This window comes from Notolabrus celidotus, chromosome 4 (assembly GCF_009762535.1).
Source record: "Notolabrus celidotus isolate fNotCel1 chromosome 4, fNotCel1.pri, whole genome shotgun sequence".
Classification (NCBI taxonomy): Eukaryota; Metazoa; Chordata; class Actinopteri; order Labriformes; family Labridae; genus Notolabrus; species Notolabrus celidotus.
The window spans coordinates 12,716,896-12,737,261 of record NC_048275.1 but is presented as its reverse complement, the minus strand read 5'-3'; the positions used below and the strand labels follow the sequence as shown (position 1 = coordinate 12,737,261).

The window sequence follows — 20,366 nt, the reverse complement described above, 5'->3', positions numbered from 1 at the left end:
GCCACATGATGAGGCTGATGACAGGCTCCCATGCAGGCAGATGACAGGACGTCACTGCTGGACCACCACCGCACCTCATCTATGAACAATACAGCACCCGTGTCAGATCAGAGATTCATCCAGACCTGCTCTCTGTGCTCACTCAGGGTTTACTCTCTGTAAAAAAAAATACACCCTGCCAACCTTCAGTGCCTAAACATTAACTTAAAAAAGTTAAAGTACGTAGTAAGTAGTCAGGTTCAACTGTAAAACAGTGGCACATTACCAGCAATAGTCCTGCTTTCAAAGTCCTTATTAGGGAAAATAACACCAATATGTATTTGAGGATCAAAAGTAAAAGCTTTTAGAGCTAACATTACTGGATTGTATAGCTGTAGCTGGATCAGAAGTGTCTACTTTTACATGAAATACTCTTTAGATTTGGTGGTTTAGTCCATTGTTGTCCAGGATTAGACTGAAAGAAGGTGGAAAAAGAGAGAGATCAAAGTTGAGCTCCACAAAAATTGTTTGCCCTTAGTTAGATTTTCCTCTGGACTTAACTTTTGGTGACATATTGATGTATACCTGTTGGCCCTCTTATGGGCTATGAACAGCGTCATAATGAAGCCATCCAAAGAGTTATCTCTGTTAGGACTGCAAGCAATTCATAGACATCCAAAACATGTTTCACAGTGAGGGATTTATTACTGTATCTTCTTAAATAATCATATGTATTTGTGGAAAATCTTTAATCCTCTTAAAATGTGACTCTTGAGATAGTAAAACACATTCGATAAAAGAGTGAAATATGTCACTCTTAGTCTCTGAAGAATGTCTGATCATGATCTCTCCCTGGCTCCAGACACAACAAAGACTTCTGTGGTATTCATGGAACCAGACACTTTGCTGTCTGAGAACAAAGTAGTCAACAGGTCACTTAATGTGGAGTTTAGAAACATTTCACTATCCTAATGTTGGTTAGCAGTAAGCAAACAAATGTCACGTAGGCTAAAATAGCCCTAACCTGTTATTATCAAAGCTATGAATGCAATGCTACATGTTAACCTAGCGTGAACTAGCACAATTCCATAATAGTAAAACTCCCTTTCAAAGCCAAACAACTGTCTCTGAAAAATTGATCATCAGTGGAAAATAGAAATAGGTAGACTTCCAATATTGGCGTAGGAAGCTAATACCAGATGCTAATAGCCAAATATTTGAAAGCTTGATTGACTGTAGGCCTGCCACAAACGATTATTTTGATAAATGACTAGTCACCGATTATTTTTGTGATGAGTCGACTAATCTGCTCATATGTAAATTGCAGCTTGTCGCACCAGCATGCAGCTGCTCTTATATAACCATCATTCGTTTCCAGCTTGAGGTGTTCAAGGTATGTGCTAACTAAAAATAAAGACAATTAAGATGATAGTTCATTCAACTTTTAATGAACTTTGCATCTTGTAGCAGCATTTCTGACATTTTTTAAGGTGATAGTGCAAAATAAAATGAAGGCACAACTCTGGCCTTAAACATTTTTAGCTGTAAATGTTAAGTGCATTGTAAAATGGGACCAAAAAATATGCAACTATGTATAGTTGCACTTTAAATACTAAGTAAATCGCTCACTGTTGCCGTTAATGTTAGCAGCTTACTAGCCAATTAGCTTACCGAGACGACTGTCCCTCTTCGTCAGAAATTGAATCAGCCACGAGGTGCTTCCTTTTCAGATGCTCGTGCATCGCCGTCGTACTGCCATGGAAGGCAAGTTCTGCCTTGCAGATTTTGCATTGCACATTCTGCTCTTTTATCTTGGAAAACTGCTCCCAAACTATCAAGCTTCTTTGCCGGCTAGCCATGATACTGTTTTGGCATAACTTTTCGGTGACATCATAGCTGACCCCGATTACCACTACTGCGCATGTGTGTCAAGGACAGAAAGGCAGACAAGACAGCGGAAGGTACAGCGGCAGTTTCGAGAGAAAAACAAAGCTTCAAAAAGTAAACAATGACATTGATTATTAAATAAGTCGCCAGCGATTTTGATTGTCGACGTCATCGTGACTAGTCGGCTAATCTTGGCAGCCCTAATTGACTGACATGAGAATTTCTAAAATTCAGGGCGGAAACCAGTTACTTTTACATTTTAGACACTAACTTTTATGAACTTCTTCTTCAACATGGTGTAAGCTTTAATAGGAAAGACAGTTTGGAATTTGAGTTAAGGTTCAAATATGTTTATATTATTTATATGGTAACTATTTACATACAAGTTTATCTAAGTTATTATTGTATGTACGTTGTTATAATTATTTCTATAGCGTCATCTAGTTGGGACCAAAACATGCTGAATGTGCTTCTGTGGTTTTAATTACCTGGAGCTCGGTTATCCTAGCCTCTCATTGGTTGGTTCTGTGATTGAGTGACAAGGAAGTGCTGTTATGCTGATCCAGTGTGGCTAAAGTAAAGTGCTCTTGAGAAAGTTATCCGTCTCCATCTTGCTGTTTCTTATTAATAGAGTGATCCAACTACCACACATCGAACCCTCACTTTACAATGGTATCAAAGTTAGAAGGCTGTTGTGAATCTGTGTTTCTGGTGGCTTGAATGAAGAATAGCAAGTTACGACAACTCTCAGATAAATGTTCTGATGTTAAGGTACAAAGCGGCATGATAGAAAAATCATCAAGTATGTCAACTTTGTAAATAGTACTACTTGTTCGTGTCGCACTACTTAAGTCTCGGATTAGTTTGATTCATTTGGTGGCCAACAGGTGCGATCACGGTTCAACAGCCCAAATGATTTCCATTTGGAGGAACAGGCGATACATTTAGACACAATGAAAATTCAAAAACAAAAGCAAAAGTCTAAAATAGATGTGCTGCAAATGAAAACACCTACTTTAGATAGTTTCTTGTATATTTAGCCCATTTGTTGTTAATGCAGTTTCAGATTTTTGCAGCATGTTCTTTGATTTGCAGCGTGTTGCTAAAGTGTGTTTGAGGATGTTTAATTAAAATTTTAAAAAGTTAGAAGCACATGTGGTACAACTTGATGCAATATGTTTTTGTCTGCATAAAACTTAAAGTTTGCAAGGGATTGCTTCATACTGCTCCCATCTCCCAGCTCTTAAAATGGGCTTATTTCACTGTATATATTATCAGTGACAGACATGAATCATAGAGAGGCCTAGCTGCAGGGCATCACCGAGCCAAGTTGACAATGAGGGTGAAGTGTTTGAGTAAATCTTTGCGCGAGGCCTGTTGGCCCCCGTGGCAGGGCCTCTCTGCGCGGCGTTTGAGAAGCCCCGAGGATGACAGGTGCTTTTCGTAATGCCTAACTGATGAGAGCCAATCAGTGCGCCCCGTTCTGCTGGTGTGTGTGTGTGTCTATTCTCCTGTTGTTGTCATCTGGCCCGCTAAAGTAAAGATGAGCTTGACTGACAGATGCATCCGGGGTTCACAGTTTATTGGTTTCTACGAGAGAGCCAGATATGCCAATTTAGACAGGGTAGTGACAAAAAAGTTCCCGTCTAAATGGAATAATTTTACCACTGGGAATTCTCAGCTGGGAGAGGGAACGAGGAGTGTGAGTGTGTATGTGTGTGTGTTTTTTTTATCTTTTAACAAGGCCTGAATGACAAACACATAGGACAGTTAGGGGGCTGACAGAAACAGCAGCTTTTGATGCTTCACAGGGGATCCATGAAATAAACAATAGGCAGAGGAAGCAGGGAAATTGAATATCATCCGAGTGGGTTTGTGTGTTTCAGAGTGGAGAGTGTGGAGAGGAGGTGAGGCAGCAGCAGTGTGGTGGAGCAGGATGAAACCGATGCATCATTAAATATACTCCAGTCAGAAGCTGGAGCATCACTTTCCTTACTACCCAACTGTCCTGCCTCTTTGTTTCACCCTTTTCTCTGTTCCTTTTTAAAACCTCCCTCCCAGATTAACACAAGTGTTTATTTATTTTAATTTTATACCACTGTATACATGAATCAATCATCAATTTATATTTGTATGGCATCTAATCAGAACAAAAGTTGTGCCATTCTTTCTTTCTTTATAAAGACCCCGATTAGCTCAATCATGAGCATTGGTTACTCTTAATAACTCTTCAGATAAAGATAAAGTCTAGACCTTATATTAAAGCTCCTGTGTGTCATTTTTAATTGGTTATGAAACAGACTGAAATGAATACTGATGGCTTTTCATGACCCAAAAAAGCTAATGAGTCCATCATGAGTAAGATCCATTATTTCTAGATAGTTATTTTCAATGCATTCAACCGCTGCCGCAGGGTAGGTGTCAGACGAGATGGTTAACCGCAAGCTAAAGAGACAACTATTCTTTTTTTCTTTCTTTCTTTTTTTTTGCATTTTTCACCGCAAATATTCTCAATGAGTGATACATGTTTGAGACTTTTTAAAGAAAGCATGACTTTTTGTCACCAAACAATACTTACACGTGGACAGGAAAAGATCAGCAAAGAGATGTGATGTTCAATCTGTCCACAGGACCTTTAAAGACAGTTAAAAAATAATGAGAAATGATCAATGCAGAAATCAAACAGAGAAAAACAGGGATAAACAGAGATGAAAGTATGATGAACAATGAGAAGAGGAAGATTTAAAAAAGGGAAGTTGTTTGTTCAATTGACTTAAAGCTGGGGTTGGTAGTCAGATTTAGATACACTTTTTGTCATACTGGTTAAAATGATCTTTATATAAATGATCCCATTTATGAAACCAATCAAATCCCATCCTGCAGTTCTGCCCGCCTCCTGCGTACATTTCATGTTTGTTTGTGTTTTTAACTTTCTCTATGATAATGTTTTGGTGTTTTCTTACCGCTGAGTGAGACATGAGTTGATGTAGTGCAAAACACAAACAATGTGCTGAGGACCGGTTTTGAATCAGTCGTGGTCATGAATCAGCCGCGCTCGTGCATGTGAGCGGGGGCGACGTTTTGGAGGAGCTCCGATGGGAGGGAGGGGAGGGGTTAGACGGAGTCCTGAGGAAATGCTACATTCAAATTCATGCTAGTTTTTTGTGACTACCAACCCTAGCTTTAAGAAGGTAGGGAGTGAAATGAGTGGGTGTCTATTAGTTTGTCTGTGTCCTTGTTGTGGCGTGAAACATAGACCAACCTTGCTTTTTTGTTATTCAGAAAGAGCCAGCATTATTCGACCAATGAGCTAGCAATAAAATTCTGTGTTAGAGAAAAGCTTGGAGCACAGCCAGACTTATTGGTGAGCAGTCGTCAGTCTCAACTGGAAGCACTGAGAAGAGCTAATACAGATTCATAAAAACAAACTAGGGATGCACGACAGGGGATTTTTTAAGTACCCATAATAACCTAATCTTGATGGCCAAGACATTAGATTACTGATTTCACTTTTATATTTTAAAATGTGTATTTAATGCACACCTGGGGTACTAAAGTTTTAGACTCAGTGAGTGCACATATATTACTTTTCCATACTTCCAGCTGAAGTCACTTTTGTAAATACACAAAACAAAGAACATGTTTTTTTCCTGTGAATTTGTGCCCTCCTGTGCATGCATAATATCTTTTACACGTTTACATGACTAACAGAAGAAGTCTACATGTCCATGATAAAACTTGTCACTGATGTTGTTGATACCTCAGAAAAAGGTGGCTCATCAAGTGCTTCAAATTCATTCATTTTGTCATTACTTTAGCTTTTAGGTTTTCTCTGGTAAACTTTCTGCTGTTCTCATACGCCTGTTGAACCATCACTACATTGTTAATGCCAGCTGTGGCTACTGCTGAGCAGAGGTGTCAAAAGTATTCCCATTCATTACTCAAGTAGAAGTATAGATACTAGGGTTTAAAAAGACTTCTGTAGAAGTTGAAGTATCAACTCAAGCATTTTACTCAAGAAAAATTGTAAAAGCACTGGTTTCAAAACTACTTAAAAAAATAAAAGTAATGTAAGGGGAAAAAAATGCAATTAAGGACAAAAGCTTAGGCTGCGCCACAGGGGCCTAGTGCACTACCCCACCTCCCAAAAAAACATTTTTCTAAAGGCCATAATGACTATAATGTTATATTAATATGTTAAGGTTGAAAAATTAGGATTTCACCTGTTTCAGCCACATTTATGCCTATTGAAAATGAATGCATTTTCGTACAATGCAAGAACTATATATGTGTACTACTGAGCATTAACAAGTTTCATGAAGTGGAAGATATGATGACTAGTTGCCTACAAGTATTGTACTGGTGCAAAAAGTCAAACTTCACAGGTATGTTATCAACAGCCTTTATTGGAAAGCCAATGTACATCCTAGCATCAAGCACCCACACACATTCAAGACCCTGAACAGCTGGCGTTGACCAAAAGGGTCTTACTATTGGTCAATAGGAGTGACAAGGCTATTTTTTTAAATGTAAGGAGTAGAAAGTACAGATAATTGTGTGAAAATGTAAGGAGTAAAAGTAAAAAGTCGACTGAAAAAGAATTACTCCAGTAAAGTATAGATAGCCTACCCAAGATTTTTCTTAAGTAAGGTAACAAAGTATTTGTACTTCGTTACTTGACACCTCTGCTGCTGAGTCAAATTTCTTCAATACGTATTTGATGCTATGACGACTTCTTGGTGACGTAGAAGATTTGTTGTTTTAAAGCTCAGACTACTTATGACGCGTTTTGCAAATGACATTCATGTTATCCTCTAAAACAGTAGTAATCATCCACACGGGTGACGTCACTTTTACCCTCTCATCAGTTAGAACAGCTGTGCTTGTTCTTCTTCTCTATATGTAATGTCGCATCACATGTCATCACCTTCTGTGTCAGAGTGTAGGCTTGTTAATAAGCCAATGAGAGCAACAATCTATCTGTTGTTTTTATCAGATAAACGTTTTATTGGAATAATAAATTCTAACAAAAATTCCCTTACAGCCGGTAATTTATCAGACCGATGTATATTGTGCATCCCTCTAAGAAACCCAATATACTAGAAATGAGATAAACATTAGTAACAACAAAATTGTATGTATGTATGGCTGATAATAAAAATCTGATATTAATAATAATATAAATGATCTCTGCTGATATCCACATACTCACAGCATGCTCTGCAGCTTTCATGTACTTACTACCCGCAAGAGCAGCTTCTGTTCATAAAACCAAACATCAATACACCTGCAGCAGAAGGTACGCTCCCCGGGAACCTTGAACCCTGAATCATTTTCTTATGGGGTTAATAATGAGGGGACACAGAGTCAAAGACTGACATATAAAAGAATTTATTTCTCATGTGCACAAAAAGAATTGGAACAGAACTGAAACAGAACAATGATTGAGGCCACGAGGCTTTCCGTATAGATTTTCATCAGAAATCCTTTTTTTTTTATGTCCATGACACGTCTCCTGTATCATCTTTACAACAGCAGAAGACCTGTTCCTTCAGAGGTGGTTCGCACTCTGCACCGGTGTTTCATTTTCAGATATGTTGAGCTATATGTGGACAGAAAAAAGGCAAATCCCAAGTGCAATATGTGGAGGATAGCTTCTCCTGAAGAGCAGGACTGCAGTCTATTTCTCTGTTATCTGTTGCCCCTTAACAATGACAGTTAACCCTGGTATCAGATGATGTATCTGCCTGTGTAGTGTTAGAGTAAACTCCATCTTGGATGCCATAAGAGTGGAGGGAAGGAGGAGTGATGGGCGACTGGGATGGTTTTCTATACATGGAGGCACAGATGACTGTAATTTGGATTACCACAATGATCACGACATCTACTAACAGCAAACAGGACGATATCTTTGATTGTTGCCAAGGACTTCAGTTTGATCTTCATTTTGGACGTTGTAGCTTTTTATGCTGTTCTCCGCGGGGGTTACTTACTCTTAGCCCAACAACAAAAGATGATACAGAAAGCCATTTAACTCATTGCATAGTGACATAAAACATCATCATGACATTATCATGAAAAACAAAAGAAAATGACAAAGACAAGCTACGTGATGTTAGCATCTGAAACCTGTTACCACAGTACGTGTAGCGGCAGGTTGTACAGTAGTTGTGCCTTTTCCTTTTAAGCACAACATTACATTAAGACACAATGTAATGCATGTTTTTTTTGTCTGTATATCTACAAAGGGAGCCAGTACATTTGTATGATACTGCAACGGTGTGTGTGTGATATTATTTACAGAGAAGAATTGTCTTCACATTATTCACAAATCATTCTACAAAGCAGCATTTTGTTGCAACCGATGGAGTCACTGAATTTCACCTTTTTCATTACTATGTTGTTTGACATACAGGTTCAGTGTTGACTACGTTTTTCCAAGATAATACTGCTTTATTTATGCATACATATACTGTAAATAAAATATTAAATATCAAACTAAGTCTTTGGCAAATGTGGTTAAAAGTACATTCACAAAATGTTTTCCAAAAAGCAAACTGAGCCAGTGTTTCCTTTCAGTCCCAACAGAGAGAAAAATGTAAATCAAGGAGGCGGGTGAGTGTGTGTTCGTAAAGGCAATTAATTTCATTAAACAGGCATGAATTTAGGTTGAAAAAACAGGTTTGTAAGGCATTGTTGAAGCTCATTAACAGTTGGATCGCTCCACTGTGTACAGCTTTCTAAACTGTGTAGGCATCTAGTGGTGTGACTAAGTAGCTGAATGGAGTGTAACCCAGGAGAGTTGGTTCATGTAGCCATAGGGCCATGGCTTCAAACTCCTCAGGTCCTTGAATGCATCACTTTTACTCAGACAAAGATGTTCACACATAAAATGTTTGTCTGTATGTCTACTTTGAGTTCCTTATAAATATTTCCAGGTATGTGTACAATTGGTAAGTTAATTAAATGTCATCATTAGTGAATGTACCAAATAAATTAAATTAGCTGAGGTTATAGTGCAAAACAAGAGCAAAGACGATCATGCATGGACATGGAAAATGAGGGAATGTGACATCTACTTTGAAGAAATCTTTGATTTTTACATTAAAAAATAGAGACAGAAAACAAAATGATTTAAAGTATTTAAAATTCTGGTGACACAAATTTAAAGTCGCCATGTTTTTAAAATACTTTAGACAATGATTTACATTTTTACATCTGATTGTTTGCCACAGGGAGTGTGATGTTGCCATTGGTCTGTATAGGGTCAGTTGTAGGACATGCTGTGTTGATCTGATGATCAGGTGTTTGGAGGAATGAGAGCAGAAGACGTAGTCAAAGCACCAGAGTGAAGGCTGTCCTACAGCGTGTAACCAGGGTCTTATTTAACGTCCCCACCACACAGGTTCAAGCTGCTGCAACCATCATGCTATGGGACCTTTGTCATCTCCCCTGGACTGTTCTCTTCAGAGCAGAAGAATACTGCAGTTCATCACATGAAAGGAATGTGAAGATCCATGAATAAAATAACAACAACAACAACAGCAACAAAGAAACAAAAATAAAAACCCACAACATTGTTTTCCACATGGTATTCTTCACACGGTGTTTCTTCAGTTTATATTTTATAATATATATATTTATATAATCTCTTAAAGTCATTCTGGAAATATTCAGGCCTGTGAGAGATTCAGGATGAGTTCTGGACGCCCACAGGAGACCGTCTGACCCCACAGTGTGTAACGCTGAAGCTCAGGTTAAGGTTGACTGGCATCAACCACGCAGATCTTTCCTCCACATCACAGGTTTCCTCCAGGGTTCCTCCTCGCTTCCCTTTGACCTCAGAGTTTCTCAGACGGGGACAATATGGAGGCCGAAGCCCTGGCCCTGCAGTTTGAACTGGTCTCCATAGTAACTAGTGGCGGTCATAGGCAGTGGCAGCAGTGGGAGGGGCGGAGCCACGGGATGCGGCACTATAATAATAAGGGGAACCTGAAAGTTAACAGAAGAACGAGTCGTTGGAAACCACGAGGTCAAACATAATGTGAGACACGTGTGTAAAACCATCAGTGATGATGGTATAAAAACATGTACAGATAAAGATAAACCTCATTCATGTCAGTTAGATATACTTTTTCATGTAAAAGACTTACTTAGTAATGCTGGATTGCTGAACCGCCATGCTTCATTGTAAGTGGTGTACTGTGGATGAGAGTAAGGGTTTCCAGAAAAGTCCCCTCCTACAAAACAAATCAAAACACACTCATGTTAGGAAGGAGATTTTAAAAAACTGACACTAAGTAATATTTGAGTAATCAGACAATGTGTGACACAATCTGTCAGTCAACTTCTAAGTATTGGGGAAATGAACTAGATTTAATTAAATAGTGGTTAAACTGCACTCTGCGGTAACTTACAAGAAGTTTGGATTTTGGCATATCTGTTAAACAACTTTCTAATTTTCTTTTTCATTTTTTGAACTCCTTCAGGCTTTTTAAAATGAAAATTTTGTTGTTGTTGTTATTAATAGAACTGTACCGTTGCATCTCTGCTGTAATTTAACCCATATTCAAACAGCCCTGCAATTTATTGACTAAATGTAGTTTTGCAAAATGTTTTAGAAGGAAAAATATGTGGCTTTCTTTGCAGTTTAGTATCACATCATCTCTCTGGTATCTTTGACATTTTATCTTGACCTACTTTTTTAGTAGCTTTCCTTCACCAATCGAGTAGTTTTGTTGTACTTCATCTTCCTCCAGTATAACTGAATGAAAGCTTATAAGGCCATACTTCTAAACCAGCTTCCCCTACTCTGGACATTTTTGTCCTGGCTGCTTGTCTCAACCCAGAGTAAATAGATTGTTCTATTAATCCTCTGTTAGTCTTCAGGATTCCTCCAGTCTGTCCTTAAGTGAGAATTTCAGCACTCTTTCCCCGCTTTTAAGCGATGATGCTCCGCTTCAAAACTCCCTAATAGCTTCTCAGAGAGTCTCATTCACTCTTTGTCCTCCCTGCTCAGGTCGTGGAGGAAAGGACGAGGAGAGGAGGCTGCAGGGACGTTGGAGAGCGATGCTGTGGGTCCACAGGTTTCTTTCTTTTTACGAGACTATAAAGGCTGAGTTTTATATGAAGCTGCTGAAGAATGGCCTTTGCTTTAACAGTGTTTGGAGCCGGTCACTAAATCTTAGTCGTTCACACTCAGGTGCAAAGAAAAACTACGACCTCTGGATTAAAAAGGGAGCTGTGCTTGTGTGCTTGGTGAGTACATCCAGAAGCACTCTCCAGTGTCTTATAATCAAATGAAGCAGAGTCATTTCACTTGAAGTATCAGCGTTTACCTCCATGTACATCTGAAAATGTTACCCACATGCACACTTGTAAATACTGCACGCCTGCTTTGATTATGGGTCAGCGTGAAAGGAACAAGTCTCAGAGCAATAAAGGGAATTGTGTTTTCAGTTGTTTGTGGAGAGATCTACACACGCTGGCAGCTATAGCATCCTCACCGCTGGTCTTGTAACTCGAGCTCATCCCTGAGAGAGATAGTGATTTAAATATTTACAGGCCCTCCACGCCTCTGTGTTTTGACCCTTAACTGTTTGCTGTGAACCTGAACTGCAGGTTAAGTAGAGGGGAAAGAGATACGCTCGGCAGCCCTGGGTGTCCGGGGAGGCGAAAAGCAGTGTTTATCGACGGGGCCGGGGAGAGCGCGCTGTGTGGACACGGCGAGGGTAATGAGCGCTGGGAGCTGGAGTGTAACTGAGAGGAACTGTCCTATCTCACGGCCACTGATTGTGGTGATCGCCTATCGAGTTCATCTAATGTCCTCGTACGCAGACGCTAACCGCACGCTAACCGCAGTCTAACAAAGCTCTAACAAGCCTGCTTCAATCCTGTGAGTCAGGAGGAGTGCTTTAAGGTTTCCTCTGCCTCTCTGTGTTACATGTATGCTCTTGAAGACAACACAGAAGCATTTACACTTGCTTTATCTTAAGTTCTTTAAACAAGATCAACTGAAGGGGACTGTGTCGCCAAAAGAAAGCATGTAAAAGTAGAATTAATGGCATCGTAAAAACGGAGCAGTGTCACCTACCAGGAACCATTCCAGCAAGTGTGGAGGTGGGGTAGCTGCCTTGTCCTGTGGGGGGGACGTGAGGCGGGTAGCCAGGTAAGGTGGTGCTGGCCATGTCTCGACCTGCAGGAACAGAAGAGGATGATGGTTAATATATATATATGTTCAGTCTTTACTTAAGCTGGTAAACAGTACTCTGTCTCCACTGAATAAAAAAGTGTGGTAGAAAGAGATTGCATGTAAAAGTTGGTTTGGTTTTTGTTGATAGGATATGTTTTGAAGCAAGAGAGGTGCTACAATTTTCATGCACAGTGAAGGAGTTCGTCAAAGGTTTGCATCCACAGCTCAAAGGTTGGTTGTGTTTAGGCAGCAACAGCTCTGTGGTCAAAGTTCAGGATCTATTGTGGTAACAGATAGATGACATACAGGCAACACCTCCCTCACTGTCTTGAAGTCACTGCAGACATTTCTACCCATGCTGCACATCTTAACTAAGCTCTGTAAGCGTCCAAACACTGTCATAATCAAAGTGGTAGGAGCACATTGCACTGACAGGTATCATTATTTATATATATCATTTTGTAACTTGCCAGCTTTGCTAACAATGTTGCCTCACTATGTTGTTATAGACATAATAAGGCTGGCATTACATTTCCTATTACTATTTTACATTTCGTTTAGTACATAATTCAGTGTAGGAGAAGAAGAATAAGAAAGTAAAATTCAATTTTGACATTGTGTTCTGAAATATACACATAGGCTAGAAACACACACAAACAAACAGGCCCAAACAGGATCCTATGAACACACACTAATGGAGAGATGTCAGAGTCAGACGGCTGCTCAGCTGGTAGCTCAGTGCCTTCCTCAAGGGTACCTGCAGTGCCCAGGAGGTGATCTCGCACCTCTCCAGCAGCTTGCCCAGTTTGCTTACACTGGTCCACACTGGGAGTTCACTTCCCAAGCCAAGTCCCTACAGACTGAGCTATTGCTGCCCTAGTGTTGATCATTCAGATAGGGTTGTTCATTCATCAAACTGTGATCCGTTTGAGTAAATATATGACTTTATGGAGTTTTTCTTGAACTGAAGGTAAATCACCGTCATCTACTTTTTACTGTATTTAAATTTCTCCTCTCCTCTCCATTAGAGAAACATGGACACACTAAAATCATTTTAGTGAAAATAAGAAGTAATGCCACTGCTACGATGCAGCAAAACTACACAACTACAGCTCGGTCATCAAGAAATAAATCCTTCTATGCAGCTTAAACTGAAGAGGAGCATCGGGTACTTTGTCTGCTGCACATTCAGTCCTGTAATTAACATGGACAGCTCTGGATGAAGGGTCACACAGGACGAAGAGACTCAGGTCCAAATCAGGCCCCAGCATCAGCTCTACATCTCTGCCTCTGTACCCTCCCCTACCCTCCCTCCCTTCCCTGATTTGGCCTCCTCTGGCCCCTGAGACCTCGGGTCTGTCACGAGGCTAGAAGGACCTGGAGGCCTTTTGTTAACTTGGGAGATGAGTAAGGGGTCAGCGCTGGAGTGAAGCCTGGTGGAGAGGGGGAGAGGACTGGGCGCTGTTAATGAGGGGCAAACAGTCAGTTTTGCTCTTGTGTACACCACAGTGGAGCAACTAAATGTGCAACACTTTAATTTGGTGTTTGCAAATGAGAAATTAAAAAGTGAGCAGTGGGGTGAGCATTATGATCTGGTTTACAGGGCCTTATGGGTAAATTTGTGCCTGCTTTAAATGGCTGGCTGGCATACTGGGTAGGGTGGGTTAGGGTTAGAAGCATCTACTGAGGGTCTGGACTGGTGGGGCGAGATGTCAGAGTCCCCAGATAGCAGAGTCCCCAACAGAGGAGGGGGTGAAGGGGGCAAAGGAAGCCTCATAGGGCTCCTGCTCCTGGGTAGGAGTCTGCCAAGATTATTAAAAAAAACCTGATATGATGTATCCTTTTTCAATCAGACAGTCCTATTAGCAGAACAGTTTCAGTTTTGCTCTATCTTACATCGCCAAAGCTTAGTTTAGGTCCACACATGACTTGTTTAGGTGTATGGAAAGGCCCAAAGAATGTGAAACGTTACAAGAAGTGTGATGACTACAAAAACTCAAAAATACTTTGCAAACTCTAGACCTGACGTTTTATATGAACCCTGAATAGATAAGCAGTCTTCAGCAGTCGATTTGTTCATTTACATAGCTTATAATAATAATTTCCAATGCACCCTGCAGTAATTCATTCAGCTAAGTGGGGAACATACACCAGTGAAATGTTGCAACAACACATCGCGCCTGATCAATCAAGCTCAAATGCGTAAAAAATTTCCCAAAGGTTTTGGGAAAACAAACAACATAATCTCACGGCTGCTTTCTCACAACAAAATCACTCCCACAAATATCCAAACAATCGGCCTGCAGACAGTTCAGAACTCCACACTTTGATCTAATTTGGCTGATGAGTCTTGGCATCTTTCATTTCACCGGCTCTGCCTCTTGAACCCGTGCAATCAATGTGAGCTCTGTCTCCGTCTCCGGCCTCGCCGCGTCTGCCGCAGAGCCCGCTCTGTTCGCTGGGGCCTGCGGGGAGAGATGGCTCTTTCCCGACACCATGATAGCCTCATTAGCTGCTTCCCCCGTCATTGTTATTTTACAACAGGACTGTGTGTTGCGATTCCTCATTAAGATAAGGGCTGTTCTATGGAAAGGGGGGATGCAACCCTGTCAGCCCTATGAACCTTATGCCAGGAAATCAGGCAACGTAACTGACTGTTTTTCCCATAGAAGTCCACAGCAGGTTCTCCCACTCTCTTTAGGTCTATGGCAGCTGTAAAAGTGGATTCAGACAGAGGAAGTGCAATTACACTAAATACTCTCATCTCATAGAGACAAATGCCAGATAAGGTTTAACAATATACGTTTTTAACATATCATCAAATCATTAAAAAGAATGGTTGACACGAATCTCTGACGTGTACAGAAATATTCTAATGAGTGGACTTTACATTTAATTGGACAGACCTAAAGTTTGTCTCATGCACAATAAAAAAGTGTGACATAAATCTCCTGAAATCTACTGGAATGAGTGTAAATGCTCAGTTTCTCAGTTCATTATATCGAACACTGGTCTGTGTAAGTCTCTGAATTTAAAACAGTTTACATAAGTTACCCTGAGGTTGTTTTAGGTGCAAACCAACTCTCAACCACCCCAAAATATAAATCCTTAAACTTTACAAGTCCTGGACTTTAATTACAATTCTGTTTTTGTCAAATTAGATGCACTTCAAATTAACTTTGCTTCTGTAGTGCACTTACTTTGTTAAAAGGAGGAGTAACCCTTACTTCAGGACAAATCTAACCTTAAAGACCATACTGAGGGCACCAACCCTAAGACAAGGCAAAGCCTGTTTACACTGTATATCCCAGACCTCCTGTGTACAGCCGTTGGCTTCTGTTTCCTCAGCCCCTCAGTAACCGTTGTCAAACAGACAACAGGTTACGACGCAACAACAACTGCTACAAACGCTGCGTTCAAGACCACTGAACTCTGAAACTAATCAGACATGGTGTTGCTTATTGTCCTGGAGACGAGGCAGAGCCCGGGTAAAGGGAGCCTGTCAAATCACAGGCTCTGATGATGGAGATGGAAGATAAACTCGGGGTCCTTGGGGACTCTTCTCCCCACCAAACACATCTCTGAGCGAGTGGAGACGCTATAGAGTTCTCCAACATCTGTCTCTACTACGTCCACAGACCCCATCAACCATAGAAATGAACTGTTCAGAACCTCCAACAGCCTTAAGAGTGATGCGTCCAGATATAGCTGCAACAGCCTTCTCTCAAGTGGGCATTTCATTTTTAAACGTACACTGAGGAACTGAGCGCAAACATTTACCGACAGAACTCTTGTTTTCAAAAGCTGACATTCAATCTGCAGAGAACTTTTTCATCCCTTCAGTATGTGCACAATCTTACAAACAATCAAACATTTACCTTCTCTTTCTTGCATTGTGGAGGTGTTCTTTTATAAAGCAGAATCCAACAGAAACAAAAAAGTAAATCGCTGTGTTCAGTGGTGATTAAGAAAGAAGTGTGAATCCTCCCTCCATGGTTTTAGTCATTCATTATCGGATGTGTGCTTAAAGGTTAGTGTGTTGTTGTGGGAGCTGATATAAACATTAATTTCCAAGCTGGAGGCTGTGAGCTCAGACACGCCGTTTGTCACTAGGCCACACACCGGGCGCTGCAGGTTAGGTGGCTGCTTGTTGTTCCCCACCCAGCAGAGAGAAGCTGGCACCGCCAAGTCTCACAGAGGACTCATTTTAGATTAAATTAATCTGGAATAAAGCCTCTTCTCACCTGAGCTATTTCATCTCTACAGTCGGGGAGAGAGAAATTCATAGACATGAAGATAGGACATACCTATGCAGAGATGGAAAAGCAGTGGGTCTTCACATCTGCTAGAGGGGTTCCCGTTAACACCCAGCCTCCCAGCAGACGCCAGTGAGAGTGATTATTGAGCACAGTCTGCACCAAGGCTTCAGTGCTCTCATTTAACCCTATTAAACTACATAGGCTACAATATTATACAAGTATATGTTCTTAATGCATTCAAAAAGGCTTGTTTTCAGGATGTGAAGAGCTTAACTCAAGATGCACTGGATGTTGAGTGTTATTATTCGTCTCTCTAAACAGATTTCTTTTCTAATTTGACTCATGGTGTCACCACTTTCTGACTCCTTGCTGTTACTCTTACAACTATAATCCTACACTTTACCTTTAAGGGGCATTTTATCAGTTCATCATTTGAAGGTACCCATTTGAAGCTGTACAGGAAACAGACAACTGTGCAGACAGATGGAGTAGAGCCAGAGACCAGGGGTCATTAGTGGTATGTTGTTCTGTCAATTCTCTCTGAACAGATCATCTGACTCTCTGGACACAAACTGGTTCTCTGTCTCTGTACCCAGTAAGAAATCCACAATACTGCCACAAATACAATAATAATGAAACATATGAAGCCATTTTGATTACGTTGTTGTCTTTTCACACACTGAAAACCTAAACCCACTCTTTGAAGAAAGATGACTGTTGCTTCTTTTCTAACTACCAGCGGAGCATTTCAGCGCTCTTAATCTCTCTCTAATTTTTTTCCTTCCTCCCTCCTCCCTAGGTAACTGTCTCTTTCACACATTAGAGTTTACAGAGGACACAAAAATGGCCGACATTGCCGGCGCTTTGGCGCCCTTGGAATGCAAAACTGAGCACTTCATTAATCATTCATCTTTAATAGATTATGCAAATTCCAGGACATAAAAATCAACAAGATCAATAACTGTATGAATTTTAATTGGGAGCTGAAAACATTTAAAGAATGAATATAATCTCATAGCTCCATCCAATATGAGAGCATAATTTATTGATAATTGGATCCCAGCCTAAGTGAGGAAGGTAATTTAGCATTTTTCAGCCTTGGCATACATTCTTATTTACAAGGTTTGCTAATGGCAGAAAAAATAATCTTATGCAGCTACATTCTACATCCAATCAAATGCCTCATGCATTACTTTGCAGAGTCGTTAAAATTAAGTAATAAAAGTTTACTGGGAATTACTTCCTAGTTTAATTTGGTGCTCAGAATAGATAAATATTTTCTAATGCAAGAGCTAAAGCATGTTGTCAAACTTCACTTTAAGAAAACTTTTGCAAGCCCGCCTCCTCATTATGCAATCTGTCGCCCTCACATGTATCGCTTTAGGAGGCCCTGGGCCCCCAGGTGGCTTGAAGGCCACCTGCTATGAGTGTGCTCCCTGGAGCAAGACCGCTTTCATAGGAGGAGCCCAGCATAAAAGACAAAAACACACCTTTCTTCTCCTGAGGCCCAACTTTCTGGGGCAGATCTACCTCCCACATATTCAGGAATGAAAAAGGGGTCTTTCTTTTCCTGTAGCTGAGCACTGGGGTCCGGGGCCAGACTATAGGGATCATTTGAGAAGGAGCACGGCAGTTTTCAATCATGCTGTCCTCCTCCTCTCTACCTTCACCCTGTCTCTGTCTCTCTCTCTCTCCACTGCATAATTATGGGCATTTTATTAAAAGGCTGGTATATCATTCTCAAGTCAGTAAACCTAACCTCTCCTGGGAAAGAGCCTCAGCAGCAACAATATTTCAATTAACCAGGCGGACATCAAGCTGGACAGCAGAGCAAAAGAAGCCATAGTGCAATTCAGGCTGGGTTATATGATACAGATAGTTAATGCTACGAGATATTTAATACACTGCACCTGCCATTACATGCTGGCTCATGGTGGGACTTACTATTAAAATCAAGAGCCAGTTTACAGGTTAGAAAAAAAACTTTAATTTCAGTTATTCTGTATCTGTCTGTGTCTCTCTGCTTCTCCTCAGCATGAGGCAGCCAGCCAGCCACACTGCCACTCCAGCCGCTGTCAATCAACAGGCTATCATAGCCTTTGATGACAACGTCGTGTCGCGGCGAGAACAGCAGCTGTCTCTCATGAGAAGTGCTCCCAGTCAATCTGTTAGCGGGCCAATCCGGGCTAACACAATAGCCAGTTAGGAGCAGCGTGTGAAAGGCCTGTAGGATTTAATGGGTTCAGATGATATATCACCTCACTCTGACTCGCGGAAAATAAACACACAGAGTGCCGCCAAAAGTGGCTGGAGAGAGTTTTTTTTCCTCCATTTGCTGGTGAGAATTTTATATTGCTGGAAAATGTGTGTGCCACAAGGAAGTGATGAGTCAATGATGGTGCAGCGTCATGATGTTTTTTTCTTTCAGTACTTTGTCAAAAGTGACCACATTTTGGTAAGTGAAGCCAAAAACAGCTCCCTGATTCTATAAGCAATGCTTAGTGGAGTCATTTTTGATGAAGTGTGAAATTAAGAGTGTCTTCAGTAAGTTCAGGTACCATGTAGGCCACATAATATGTTTTGTAGTCAGCTGCTGCCATCTTTTCTAGATGCAATAGTGTGGATCTGATTTGCTAGGTTTTTAAATATCAGGAGTACGAGGAGTTTGTAAATCTGAAAAAACTGTTCCAACATGAACTTGGCCTCACTTTTGAAGGGTAACCAAGGATTTGTAAAAAGAATAAAACACCAAGCTGAAAAAATATTTGTTGGTTTTTCTTTTTGTCTAAACCTCGAGCACATCAAGTCGGTGAAACACCATGGAACAATATGTAAAGTCTCAACAGCAGAAGCAGCGCAAAATACACCTCAACATCTGTGTCAAGTTCTGAACTCGGCCACCTTGGCACAGTTGTCCTCGACCTGCTGCAGCTGTGTTTTATTCTTTTAGGGATCAATCTAGCGTGAGTCAGACTGTACCTGTCACAACAGAGTAGCTCTGGGAGACACTGGAGGCGAGCTCGGAGCTGGCGCTGCTGGAAAGGCTCGGCTTTACATCTTCCAGGCCAGCGTTCAGGGAGGGGAGCGAGTACTCGTTGGCCTGTGGACAAGCACACAACAAATGCAAGACTGTGTCAGCAGAGGGAAGCATATGTAAGTAGCAGGAAATCAAAAACAGCAACTTTGAACATAAATAATGTCACATTCCAGCTGATTGTGCCATGATCTTGTTCATTTCACATATGCATTGCCTAGAAGCTCACTTTGGGTGCCAGATTTAGAGCAGATTTACCAGTTTGAGCACAATATCTGAAATATGCCTGATGGAAACCCCTGGTGTATCTTAGGAAGCTGCCAGTGATCCTCACACTGCGTTTCCTTCTGAATATTTCCTGTGAATTCTGTGAACAATCCCCCCCCACCAACCCGTCCTATCCCCACTCCCCATGCTTTACCAAGCCCTATGATGTATGCATGCATTAGGGCTTGTCTGAGGAGAAGGCAGGAAGGGAGAGAGGGATGAGAGAGGGATTGGGAGAGGAGTGAAAGGACGGGGTGTCAGCTGGCTCTTTGTGCTCCACTGCAGTCATCCCTGTGACCAGTCAAGGGAGGAGACATTCAGGGCTTTGTTACAGGAGAGACATGTGGTGTGCTTTTTTTAAAGGGGAGTACAACCTCAAAATCAGCCTTTGTGCTTTGTTTCAGGGATGAACACAAAAATCATGGTAAATAAAACTATTCAATAAAGTGTGTATTGTTTTACACATTTTCTTTTACTTAACTAGTAATTTATGTTTACTCTCTTATGTTCATGTTATTTTCAAATGTGAAAAAATATGCAGGTGTAGCCATCTTTCAAGTGTCACTGCTTCAAATTCAGGTAAATTAAGATCTTGCTGTAATACAATATGATAAGAATTCAATGCAATACCATACGATACGATATGATACACTTAAGTGATCTTATAGGGGAACTTGTTTTGGATTGGCATTGATATGTTATGATACGATACGTTACGATACGATACAATACGTTACGATACGATAAG

At 40.8% G+C, this 20,366-nt stretch overlaps 2 protein-coding genes across 5 annotated transcripts in view; one reads left to right on the top strand and one right to left on the bottom strand.

Annotated features, from left to right (window-relative positions):
• LOC117812036 overlaps nucleotides 1-19,073 on the top strand; it is a 70,497-nt gene extending 51,424 nt beyond the window's left edge. For 2 of the 3 annotated variants that reach the window (XM_034682577.1, XM_034682575.1), the window contains exons 4-6: nucleotides 10,886-10,940; nucleotides 11,069-11,124; nucleotides 18,352-19,073. In XM_034682577.1, the coding sequence (XP_034538468.1) occupies nucleotides 10,886-10,940; nucleotides 11,069-11,124; nucleotides 18,352-18,420 (180 nt within the window). In that variant the 3' untranslated portion in view covers nucleotides 18,421-19,073. Of the gene's footprint in view, nucleotides 1-10,885; nucleotides 11,125-18,351 lie in introns of all 3 variants that reach the window. The other variant, XM_034682576.1, reaches the window with a different exon arrangement.
• The window catches only part of pax2a (paired box 2a), a 30,119-nt gene continuing 16,994 nt past the window's right edge, over nucleotides 7,242-20,366 (bottom strand). The window contains exons 8-11 of one of the 2 annotated variants that reach the window (XM_034682567.1): nucleotides 19,297-19,417; nucleotides 11,960-12,061; nucleotides 10,020-10,106; nucleotides 7,242-9,858 (exon numbers count right to left, since the gene is read on the bottom strand). In XM_034682567.1, the coding sequence (XP_034538458.1) occupies nucleotides 9,782-9,858; nucleotides 10,020-10,106; nucleotides 11,960-12,061; nucleotides 19,297-19,417 (387 nt within the window). In that variant the 3' untranslated portion in view covers nucleotides 7,242-9,781. The remainder of the gene's footprint in view (nucleotides 9,859-10,019; nucleotides 10,107-11,959; nucleotides 12,062-19,296; nucleotides 19,418-20,366) is intronic. The other variant, XM_034682566.1, reaches the window with a different exon arrangement.